This window comes from Balaenoptera acutorostrata, chromosome 2 (assembly GCF_949987535.1).
Source record: "Balaenoptera acutorostrata chromosome 2, mBalAcu1.1, whole genome shotgun sequence".
Lineage (NCBI taxonomy): Eukaryota > Metazoa > Chordata > Mammalia > Artiodactyla > Balaenopteridae > Balaenoptera > Balaenoptera acutorostrata.
Window position 1 is genome coordinate 17332677 of NC_080065.1, and position 12597 is coordinate 17345273.

Genomic DNA, 12597 nt, shown 5'->3' on the forward strand with positions numbered 1-12597 from the left:
GAACGAAGAGTAGCCCCCGCTTGCCGCAACTACAGAAAGCCCGCGCACAGCAACGAAGACCCAATGCAGCCAAAAATAAATAAACAAAATAAATAAATTTATTTAAAAAAACGAGTATTATATACCAGGTTATGGTTTTTTTCATGGATTTTTAACGGCGTTACTTTGTTTCCGTTGTGAGCCTTCACTGCATGTTGTCTACTTTGATGCAAGTCGAGCACCGAACCACCCCTCTGTCAGTCATACAAGGGTATTCTTAAGGCAGAATTTAAACAAATAAATAACTACAAAAATTCATTTCACTGGAATACTGACCCTTACATTTTCTCACTTTTCCACTTCTCATATGCACAGTTGGTGATGTGAATTCTGGTCCTCTCATCACCTGCCCCACCTCTTTTCTCTTCCATGTGAGAAGAGAGCCTTTACTTCAGGATGGGGGATGGCAAATGAAAAGGGGACTCATTTGCCTGTGGCTGCACAAGGAGCCCAGAGCCCTGTGGACATTCGCTGCACCCTCCCACCTACAAGCCTCTCACCCCTCCTCCTCATCTTCTTACCCCAGAGTTCTCTGAACCGACAGCCTGGTTAACCTTCAGGAATGTTCCTGCAGAGTTCCGGGACTTGGGGTTGCCCTGTTCTTCCCCCACTACAGCACATTGCTCAGGCTCCAAAATGAGGTCTGAGAGGCAATCCCCAATGAAAACACCCCCATCTTCCCTCCCCATCCTCACACATTATGACTCTCACGTGTGCACATGGCCCCATATTACAGCAAGACATGAACTATTTCCTAGAACGAGTCCTGATTTTATCCTCGCCCTCACTTTGACTGTATTTTTCTTTATGTTCCCACTTTTGTAGATTACTATGATCAATCCTGTCACTAAACTATGGTTTCAGAGATGCATCTCGGTGGCCCGGTCACGTCTCCCACCTGCCCTCCATTAGCCATAACATGAAAAGAATGTCCCCTACCTTTCACTGAAGCTTCTCCACAACTGTGCACCTGCAATAGGAGAAGTAAATGTGAAATGTTAATGGAGGTATTTTCCTCTTGAGGCATTTCTCAACTTCGAAATATTCTGAGCTATTTAAAATGGACCGCTTACATCTTAAAACTCTAGAAACGATCAGTTCATACAGCGTATACTTCTGCTACCATAACTCATTCAGGCAAGTTGTCCACAAATATCCATTGAGATTCTACTGTATGCAAAACACGTGGATAGGTACCATGGAAGATGGAGCATCGTATAACACATGGTCCTGCCTCAGGGACTGTACTGTCCAGTGGGGCAGACCGAACCCGCACTCCAGCAAACCTGAACCGAGGCAGGTGGTGTAGGAACTCTACAAGAAACATAAGCCATGGGAGTTCAGGGAGGAGAGAAAATGAGTCAAGAAAGCAGCCATAACAGAGGTGGTATGTAAGGTGAACTTTGAAATGGTACTGACAAAGAACTGAAACAACTGCTATTTGAGAAAGGAGATTTTTATCTATTCATTCTTTAGGTGTTTTGAGCGTATATCTATGCTCAAATGAAATAAACATTTATACACACACACACACACACACATACCCTAGATCTCATTTGCTTTCTTAATTCTCCAATGACTTTCTTCACTGGACTATGCCTTGACACTCTACTCCCCGCTACCAGCTTTAATGAAGTTCAAGAAAAGAAATGGCCAAGAGGTGGTTTCTGCTTTTTCCATCGAACAAAAGCCAAAGGTGTTGTCCCTTTTGTTCTTCAGTATCCCCTAGTAAAGATGCATGTGATAAATCCTTCTTAAAATTCAGCCACAGGAAAAAGTTTCTCCAAACTGCTTGCATCCTTTTATCAGATTATTAGAATTGTGCAATTGACCTGGTTTTGCTTTCTGCCTAGATGAACAAACAAAGAAGATGTAGTGTATGCATATATTACAATGAAATACTATTTGGCCATAAAAAAGAATGAAATCTTGTCATTTGTGGCAACATGGATGGACCTGAGGGTATTATGCTAAGTGAAATAAGTCAGACAGAGAAAAACAAATACTGTATGATTTCACTTATATGTGGAATCTAAAAAAACAAGTGAAGAAACAAAATAGAAACAGACTCATAGATACAGAGAACAAACTGATAGTTGCCAGAGGGGAGGGGGTGGGGAGATAGACAAAAACAGGTGAAGGGAATTAAGAGGTACAAACTCCCAGCTATAAAATAAATATGTCATGAGGATGTAATGCACACATACAGAATCTAATTAATAATATTGTAACAACTTTGCATGGTGACAGATGGTAACTGGTCTTTCTGCAGTGATCATTTCACAATGTATAAAATATTGAGTCACTATGTGGTACACCTGAAATCTGAATACTATTGTGTTAATTATAACAAAAATTGGAAAAATGAGTACAGTTGCTGGCTAAGGGAGCGAGGACGTTAGAACGGTGGGCACAGCAGCGCCGCGATCACTGAATGTAGACCAGGGTGGGGCAGCACAGGGCTGCAGATGGCGCGGTGTAAGAGGCCGAGCAGGAGCGCGCTTGAACTGGGGTCACGGAGCTGGTGCAATGGGGAGTGAGGGGCCGGGGTGGAGCCGGACAGAAGGAAGCACCGAGGACTGACTGCCAGCCTTGCAGGGGCTGGAGACAGAACTTGCGAAGGTTAAGGTCAAAGGTGCAGGGACGGTCTCGGGGACCGAAGCCGGGCTTCACACGAGCCATCAGGGTACAAGCAGGAATGACAGAGCGTGGCGTGGGCACAAAGGCCTACAGTTCACAGGCCACGAATCCAGGTGGGTCCATGTTCAACCGCGACCAGAAGGCGGCATCAAATGGATGGTGTAGATTTGGCGGGAGGAAAGGCATAAAGGGACAGCGTTTGGCGATGCCTGCACAGGCGGCGTGCGGGAACCTGCTCAGCCCTCCTCCACTGCCCAGTGTAGTCATTTAAGAGCATCTCAAAGACAGCGGGGTGTGGAAATTACCAGTTCTTTGGCAAAGAGACAGAAGGAGAAGGTGGTCAAGAAAAACTGAAGGCCGCAGGAGGAGTTTCTCACACCGCAGAAGCATCCCCAGAGCCCAGAGGAAGGGGTTAATTCTGGGGAGCACAGAGTCAAGCACACAACAGCGAGACCGTGAGCGAGAAATCCATCACGGCCAAGGGCGTCCACACCGGTGACTCAGAAACCAGAGACACGGGGTCCCTGGGTTTCGCAACGATTAAGTCCCAAGAAGTTATCGCCACACTTCTGCTCACCTATTTCGTATTAAGTACCTAAGACGGTATTAAAGATATGATGGAGGGAGAGGAGGGGTACAATGAAATCTTAACAAGAGAATCTTAATCCCTTCAGCCAAAAATGCTGTGGGAAGCGGGGAAGCTGGCGGAGAGGCGAGGGGCCAGGTGACCTGGGGGTCCTTTCCTCACTGCTCCTGCCGTGGGGCCAAGGTAGCTCATGAGAGCCAGGCGGTTCTGGATGAAGCCACGGAGCTACCATCCCTGCCTCTGGACCCAACTTGAAGCCGATTCTGCGTCGCCCAGAGACCAGTTCATCACCGCAGGGCCCTGGGCTGAAGGGCCTGCAGAGCCAGGCTCCTGCCGACCACGCGTGGGGCTCAATGGGCCTTTGTCCTAAAAGACTCGGCTGCAGAGGACGACGCAGGCACCAGTGCTGCTTCAGCCACAGACCGGGAGCGCTGGGAGAGCACGGCCATGAGTCCTGCCTCTCCTTTTCTCCTCATGCAGTAGAAACACTATTCAGAGCAACGTCCCCCGGTGAAAACCCGGACGGAAAGACTGGCCTGTGACAAATGCCCGCCCTACAGGCTGGAGCGTGAGAGGTGGTCTCAGGCAGAGAGGCACTGGGGAGAGGAAGGCGCTCAACATGGACCGGCTGATGGGTGAACAGACCCATGCTGTTCCGGTCGCGGGTCGGAGCTGAAGAGAGGGGACCGTTACTGACTGAGGTGCTTTTGTTTCACGCTCTTGTCTGACCCTTAGACAACCCTGTGGTATAAGGAGGATTTGCCATTTCACAGGATAAAGAGGTTCGGATTATGTAGGAGGCTGAATAACAGCCCCCAAAGGTATCGGGTCTTAATCCCCGAAACCTGCAACACGTTACTTTACATGGAAAATGGGATTTACCAAATGTGACAAAGTTATGGGCTATGAAATGGGGACACCATCCTGGATTATCCAGGTGAGGCCCAAATGGAATCACAAGTGTCCTTGTAAGAGGAAGGCAGAGGGAGAGTTGACACAGGCAGAGAAGGAGGTGATGGGATCACAAAGGCACAGACTGGAGAGATGCCCTACAAGCCAAGGATGCCAGGAACCGGCAGAAGCTGGGACGCTCCAGGAATCCGGGAGCGCGGCCCTGCCCACGCCTTGATTTTGGCCCCGTGGTACTGATTATGGACTGCAAGAGAAGATATTTCTGTTGTATTGAGGCACCAAGCTTGTGGTAATCTGTCACTGAAGCCATAGGAGACCAATACGGTCTTTGACGGGGCCTCTCCACAGCTGAGAAATGGAGCCAACTAGCTCTAGAAGACCGGTATTCTTCCCACCCTACCACCCCAATTTTTTAAAGGACTGAATCTTTGCAGTGGAGAGCTTTCCTGCAACTTAATACGAAAGTTGCACGTTTGCAAGAACATCAAGCTGGTGAGGCAACGCAGGGAACGGTCCTCATGAGAGTGAGAAAAGGACAGTCACGAAGTCTTTCCACTTCCTCCTTGCCCCCCGCCCCCCACCATTTGTCCGTTCCTTATAACTTGTGCCCAGACTGGGACCAAATTTGTACACCACTGAAAACATCGAGATGCTCAGCTTGCTTTGTGAGGTCCCTTGCCCTACTGAGCTAGAATGACTGCAGGTAAAATAGGTTAAGTGGCTATTTCTTCTAAGATTCCTCTGAGGGAGCAACTAGAGGGTGAAAATGTTACCAAATCAATTTGAGAGAAACAGGTTCTCCTCCATCAGTTATGAATCAAGGCAGAAACACAGGTATCGCCATGCATTGATCTCACCAACCCCAGCACAAAGCCCTACAGCTCGGGGATGTCCCACCTCTAGGCAGAATTAATACGTCTGGATTAAACAGAAAGTATCAGGCCAGGTGCCTGTTAGGGTTAGAAGGTAGAGAGTTAGGTGTCTGTTCTCTGAAACAGAAAAGAGGCGGGTGGGGAGGAGAAGAGGGAGAGAAGGAAGAATGTGTACACGAATGTAAACTAAATCTACAGATTCAAGAAAAGCAATATCTGGACAAAACCAATCTGTTCACCTTCCCAGAACAGCGAATGAAGGAATCACCATCAAACCTTGAAACACACCCATGTAAAACAGTCTTTCTAAATGGTTCACACATGAGTTAGTTTAAGAACCATAAAGACTTAAAATATAAACCAGATTTAAAGCGCACCATAGAACACTATGATGGTACATCCATAACAGATGATGGTACATCCGTAACAGCCTATATCCCTGGTCCCAGAGTCAATGTTAGGGAGGAAAGAGTGCCTCCCACAAGCAGCTTCAGTATCCCCGCCAGGGCTAGGACCCTGGACAGTTCTTATGTGCCTCCACCTATATGGACCCCTACCAAAATCATCCCTCCAGCTGGGGTTACATTTAGTGGAATCAACTGCTTCACTGTAACCCCCTCTTAGCTATTTTTGATCAAATCAATCTTATTTCACTTAATTTCATGGGGCTCAATTATTCCAAGCAGGGATTTTTGTCTATCTACAAAAATTAGCTCAAACCCTGGTAGAAAGAAGCTTCTCCAAGTATGGAAAAGCTTGACTCAGATGTATGATATAGTTAAATTACTCAGAAAACCTTAAGCAAATTTTTTAAATAATTCAAGTTCTCACTTGAATTTTTTTTTAACGTTTCTTTAATTAATTTATTTATTTATATTTATTTATTTATTTATGGCTGTGTTGGGTCTTCGTTTCTGTGCGAGGGCTTTCTCCAGTTGCGGCGAGCGGGGGCCACTCTTCATCGCGGTGCGCGGGCCTCTCACTATCGCGGCCTCTCTTGTTGCGGAGCACAGGCTCCAGATGCGCAGGCTCAGTAGTTGTGGCTCACGGGCTTAGTTGCTCCGTGGCATGTGGGATCTTCCCAGACCAGGGCTCGAACCCGTGTCCCCCTCATTGGCAGGCAGATTCTCAACCACTGCACCACCAGGGAAGCCCCTCACTTGAATTTTTTGAAAAATTTGGTGTCAAAAATGAATTTATTTTTCAATTCATTTTTAGAAATGTATTTAACCGTTACTTAATTGTTTTTAAGCCCTGAACTTATTGTTTTTCTCCACAGAGGCAGAGAAAACATTTATATAAACTAGCCCATTTTCCAATGGCCCAGTTTCATCATGTGGGATGTAATAAATATTTAACTGATATCCTCACTGCAGCCTACTTGAATACCAAAATGGTATTTAAAATAACAGCACTTAGAGCCAAAAGAGAAACCAACACACACAAACCTTTTGCCCAGCAGCAGTAGCTATGACTACGGACAACATCACTTAAATAAATAATAAATAGTAAATAAATTTAATAAATTTAAAAATAATATTTAACAAACATTCAAAATAGAAAAGTCAGTGCCTATATAATCTGTTATTTTGCTCCATTTCAAAGACCGCTCAGTTAATTTGCCTATACAAAGGTCAGACATTCAGGGTCTAGAAAATTAAATACCATAAAAATGAATGCTGAGGGGCTTCCCTGGTGGCGCAGTGGTTGAGAATCTGCCTGCCAATGCAGGGGACACGGGTTCGAGCCCTGGTCTGGGAGGATCCCACATGCCGCGGAGCAACTGGGCCCGTGAGCCACAGCTACTGAGCCTGCGCGTCTGGAGCCTGTGCTCCGCAACAAGAGAGGCCGCGATAGTGAGAGGCCCGCGCACTGCGATGAAGAGTGGCCCCCGCTCGCCGCAACTGGAGAAAGCCCTCGCACAGAAACGAAGACCCAACACAGCCAAAAATAAATTAATTAATTAATTTAAAAAAAAAAAAAAAGACTTCCACAAACCCTTTAAAAAAAAAAAAATGAATGCTGAGTTTTCTTACCTCTTGTTCTAGACAAAACCATATCCTTTATTATTTGCATAATAACACGTCCAAGGATCATGACGGAGATCAGGTGATACACTCTCCACGGAGTCAGTGCAAGGAACCTATCGCAGCAAAGACAGACAAATCATTATTTCAACTTGAGGATTGTACCTTTTTTCAAAAATTAGGTTTACTTTCTGCCACAGAAACAAAAAATACATTCAATAATGATTTCACGTGTCAAAAACACCCTCAACGTGATCACATGAAAGTTACTTAATGGGCATCAAAGTCACGGAAATAAAAGCACTGGAGCCATGTGTACTTTTGTGCCAGGCTTTCCGCTCTAACCTCCAATCTGGGCAGAAGATTTGCTATTTTGGGTATGGCCCAAATATCACTCTGCTAACAGATGGAATAGAACTGACCTGGAGAAGAATCATGATGGGCTAAAATTAAAAAGGCAGAGCAGCAGGGTTCTTTCACGCACAAGAGAAGCTAGAGTAGATGCCCTTTGCTTGCTGTCCTCTGTCTTACGGTTTTCTCTTATGCCACATCCATTTCTTTAACTCCTACCCCCACCCCACCAATCTCTTAAAAATAGCAGTTATTAGGGATCCAATTTGCTAGCCCTTTCTAAGATCACTGCCCTTCTGTCTATCTGCCCACCTCCTCTCCAGAGGGAAACAAAGAATTCTTTATCATGAACAGCACACAAACCCTACAGTACTTTTTGTTTTGTTTTTTGATTGGTTTTATGAAGGAATGGAATGGCAAGGAAGTCACAAGGAGCTTTGAGCCTTCACATAGAGGCTGAAGCCCATTCTACATAAGTTAGTTGGTTAAGCTACCAATTAATATTGACTTCGGTGCAATCATAACTCAGAAAAATCAATTTAACAGAAATGTCATTTAATACTAGTTGTAAGGCAGTGTGGGATGTATAAAGAAGCAAAGAACACATGAATACTGCCTTCTAGGAACTTACTTCCTCATCAGGGAGATGAACACAGGCTGCACTAACAAAGTCCAAGGCAATGAGTCTTGGTGCTGTAGCAAGACATGAGCAAAGAGCAAAGAGAAGCAAAGGAGGAGAAATGATTAACTCCAAATCAGGGAAGATTTATAAAAAGTGGCATTGAACTTGGTCTGGGAGGATGGATGCAATTCAGAGGAAAACAGAAGCTGTTTCAATTGGAGGATACAACATGAGCAGAAGTTAAGAGTCAGGCAAGGGTGAGGTGTGCCTGGGGCATGCAAGTGGTCTGGGATGGCCCCTGTGGAAGCAGAGGGATAAACAACAAGAGAGTTGGGAGACTGGCAGAGAGAAGAAATTGAGGTGCCAGGCTGGGGGCAGACTACGGCAAGCCCTGAAGGATATGTAGGGAGTTTAGTCGTCACTACTGACAATAGAGAGAAAGCCAAAGGTATAGAGTAGGTAAATGAAATGATGAGTGGTTTAGGAAAATGCCTGGGGGCAGCAGAGAGGATGAGGTGGAGTAGGGAGGAAGCATGGAGTCCAGGACATCTACTAGAAGGTCATGCAATGTGCTTGGTGAGAAGTGGTCAACATGAGATGCTGGTGAAGTTGTGGGTAAAACCTCTCCCAGAATGTGGACAACCCCATTTCCATGTCTGGTTCTAATGTCAGCTGTGTGTGTGACCTGGGCCAGAGTGGGTAGAATAGGTCAGTGCTTCTTTAATACTGGTCTGCAACTGCCAGCAGGTTGACTGCCTGGAAAGCTTGTTAAAATACAGATTCCCAGACCCCAGGGTCCTCCCCCCCAGATCCTCTGAAACAGGTGGTCTAATTACTAGTGTTTACATTCAATAAACATTTATTTATGGGGGCCTACATTGCGCCAGGCACTGTGCTACCAAAAAGGAATAAATGGTGAACAATATATGCAGAGGAAGGAGCAGACATAAAAGACAACCCATAGGGCTTCCCTGGTGGCGCAGTGGTTGAGAATCTGCCTGCCGATGCAGGGGACACGGGTTCGAGCCCTGGTCTGAGAGGATCCCACATGCTGCGGAGCAACTAGGCCCGTGAGCCACAACTACTGAGCCTGCACGTCTGGAGCCTGTGCTCCGCAGCAAGAGAGGCCGCGATAGTGAGACACCCACGCACCGCGATGAAGAGTGGTCCCCACTCGCCGCAACTAGAGAAAGCCCTAGCACAGAAACGAAGACCCAACACAGCCAAAAAAAATAAAAATTAATTAATTAATTAAAAAAAAAAAAAAAAGACAACCCATAATGCCAACACCCACATCTTTAGTAACAATAACTTGTTCTTCCACTATGGGTCTAACACTTGCTCTATTTTTGAGCTCTTATGTTTGTTTTAACCGAAGTTGTTTTTTGGTATTTATTTTCTTTTTGGCTTACCTCCTCACTGTCAGTTTATGATTAATTATTGCGCTTGTCTGTGTGCCAGTCTCTCTGTTTTCCCCACCTCACACTGAAGTGGCAGTTTTCAAAATTTTTGATAGTGATCCACCGTAAGAAATTCATTTACCTCTAAATACATACAAATGAAACCAAAGTTTCAAAAATAATATTTATCCTTACAATGTGTGATGCCTTCTGATACTTTCCTTCAATTCCATTATATTTTAAAATGCTGACTCTGGCTCACTAAAGTGACTCCACAAGTGAGTTGCAACTCACAGTGTGACTCACATTGCATCAGAGGGAATCTGCAACTGTTAGATTAGTATGTTTCATTAGAATGGCCTTCTTTGCAGAGTCAGGCAAAAAACCCTAGGAGAGAAAGTTCCCTCAAGTTTAAAGGTCTTTTGAGCTAGCCAGGAAGCCATTTAAGTATCTTTTAAAAACCAAAGAAATGCAAAACCAACTGAAGCAATGAAGGTCATTAGTTATTCTTTTAGTGGAAATTACAATCTTCCAGGAATAGAAAAATTAGGGAATGACAGGACTTTGACCCACCGTCCTGGCTGCCAGAAGCCCTCATTTAGAGGATGTTGCCATAGCAACTCCCAAGAGCACTGGGGATGCCCACCCCGCCACCTCCCCATCCCCTCCCCCGTGTTCCCTGGGCCAGGGTATAGTTGGCATCTTGCCCAAGGGTCTCTGGTCATTAAGAATCCTCAGCCAGATGAGAAAGCAAACCCAACAACTACTTGGGATGGAAATGCCATACCGGTATGGGATTGCATGTCTCCTTGGTAGATGAGCGTCTTTGCAGCCCAAGAATTAAGCATAGACATGTTTGAGAAACTAAGTCCTAATAGTAATAATTTGTACTTAGAAAAACCTGCACGTATTTGGTATTTTAATTATTTTTACTGCCTACGATAATTCGTCTCATGGTTCCAATTTAAAATATGTAGTATAATTTAGAGTTGTGATTTGAAATTAAAATCTTAGGAACACCTATGAGTTTATTTATTTTACAGGAACTGCCTAATATTGGGAGATCTTGGTTGTTAGACAAAGTCATTTTTTTAAAAACTTCTATTTTGGTAACTTTCGAATATATACAAAAAGAGAGACCAAAGTATAATAAACCCAGCCTCAACAATTCTCCATTCATGGCCAATCTTGTTTCTTCTATATTCCCACCCACCAAGCTCCCCTCACCACATACACACCCAAATTATTTGAAGCAAATATCAAGCATCATATAATTTAACTTGTAACTGTTGTCATTTATCTTCAAAAACAAAAAAGCACTTTTTGGGGCTTCTCTGGTGGCGCAGTGGTTGAGAATCTGCCTGCCAATGCAGGGGACACGGGTTCGTGCCCTGGTCTGGGAAGATCCCACATGCCACAGAGCAACTAGGCCTGTGAGCCACAACTACTGAGCCTGTGCGTCTGGAGCCTGTGCTCCGCAACAAGAGAGGCTGCGCTACAGTGAAAGGCCCGCGCACCGCGATGAAGAGTGGCCCCCGCTCGCCACAACTAGAGAAAGCCCTCGCACAGAAACAAAGACCCAACACAGCCAAAAATAATTAAATAAATAAATAAATTTATTTTTTTTAAAAAAAGCACTTTTTAACCTAACAACAATACCACTATCACACCTAATAAAATTGCTTTAATTTCTTAATGTCATCAGATACCTGTCAGCATTCACATCTTCCCAGTCATCTTTTACACACGTGTACACACGCCACACACACACACACACACACACACACACACACACACAGAGTAAAAGACTGAAACAGAATCTGAAAAAGTCATACATTGAAATGGATAGATGTGAGTTTTAAGTTTCCTGTAATTTATAGGTCTCCTGTCCGCCCATCTCTCTATCTCTCTTGACTATTTCTCTTTTATTTACTTTTTTTTTTTGCTTAAAATTTCTGTGGAAGAAACAGACTCATTTTGTCCAGTAAAGCTTTCCAGAGTCTGAGAATCACTCCTTGTATCCTTGTGGTTTAGTTTAACATTTTCCTTTACCCCTTCTGCAGACTGTAAAGGTTGGCAATTGCATCTAGAGTCTTGACCAGATTTAGGTTCAACTTCTTCTCCTAGAGAGCTACATGACAGGTGGAGCTGTGTGCTCCCATCAGAAGGCACATACTGTCTGGTGTCTCTGTTTTTGTGACATTAGCAGCCATTCGCGATGACTGCCTGGCATTAATTCCTCAGGGACTACCCTGGGGTAGGAGCCCTTCATTCTTGCTACGGGTATTAGCTGGGTCACATCTATAAAGAGAAACTCCCCTTCATCAATGTGTGATGACCGGAAGAGACGGATCTCATGGGAAAGGCAGGATCAACGCTTGATTCTTTGTCTTTATTTACCAGCCTTCAAGATAATGAGACAGTTCCTTAGTATCCTCTAAAGGGAACACAGTTGGTTCGGGTCATTACATTTTTTTTAGTGTTACTGTGAATGATGTGCTCCAGCCCGCTGCAGTCTCATCCCTACTGACCGTCAAGTGGCCCATCTTGGCTGGTGGAAGCTTAATCAGGTTGGTTCCTGAGTCTCTTAGTGGAACCTTAGTAACCTCTGATAATAAAATACTTTAAAGGGACAGGGAAAATATAAAATTTACAAATGCAGCTTAAAATGTTGAAAGGAGTACAGTGAAACTTTTTAATAAAACCAGTCATTCACCAAAGACTCTCTTGAAAATGCTTGCTAAAGTCTGATCGATCTATAAACAAAACAGTAAGTTATGTTAGCTAAAATTGAAAGCTCAAAGAAGAACAAGGGTTTCAACCTTACTTAATCCAAATTTATTTTTTAAAAGGTAGTTGAACAGAATTGTTTCAAACCACTCTTTTTTTTATATGAAAACTGTCTCATAGGACATCAAAAAAAAAAAACAATCCCTGTCTGCGGGCCGTAAGCAATTCTGATGCTGGTGCACTGTGGCATCACTTAGAGGAAGACTACACTTTCATCCAACCCGTGCTTCCCTCAGTGAGAATCACCCACCTCTACTGAAATACATCTCATATCGGGGAGCTCAGCATGTCTTCGGCATCCAGCTTCCTACTGTGTCCTTTTATTACTGGGGGAAGGGGAAATTCCCTTTTCATTCCA

The 12597-nt window shown here is 44.5% G+C and overlaps 1 protein-coding gene across 1 annotated transcript in view; it reads right to left on the reverse strand.

Moving 5' to 3' along the window:
- Positions 1 to 12597, reverse strand: part of RETREG1 (reticulophagy regulator 1) — a 126526-nt gene that overhangs the window by 85261 nt on the left and 28668 nt on the right. Inside the window, exons 2-3 of the mRNA XM_057539160.1 lie at positions 7086 to 7192; positions 979 to 1009 (exon numbers count right to left, since the gene is read on the reverse strand). Of these exons, the coding sequence (XP_057395143.1) occupies positions 979 to 1009; positions 7086 to 7192 (138 nt within the window). The remainder of the gene's footprint in view (positions 1 to 978; positions 1010 to 7085; positions 7193 to 12597) is intronic.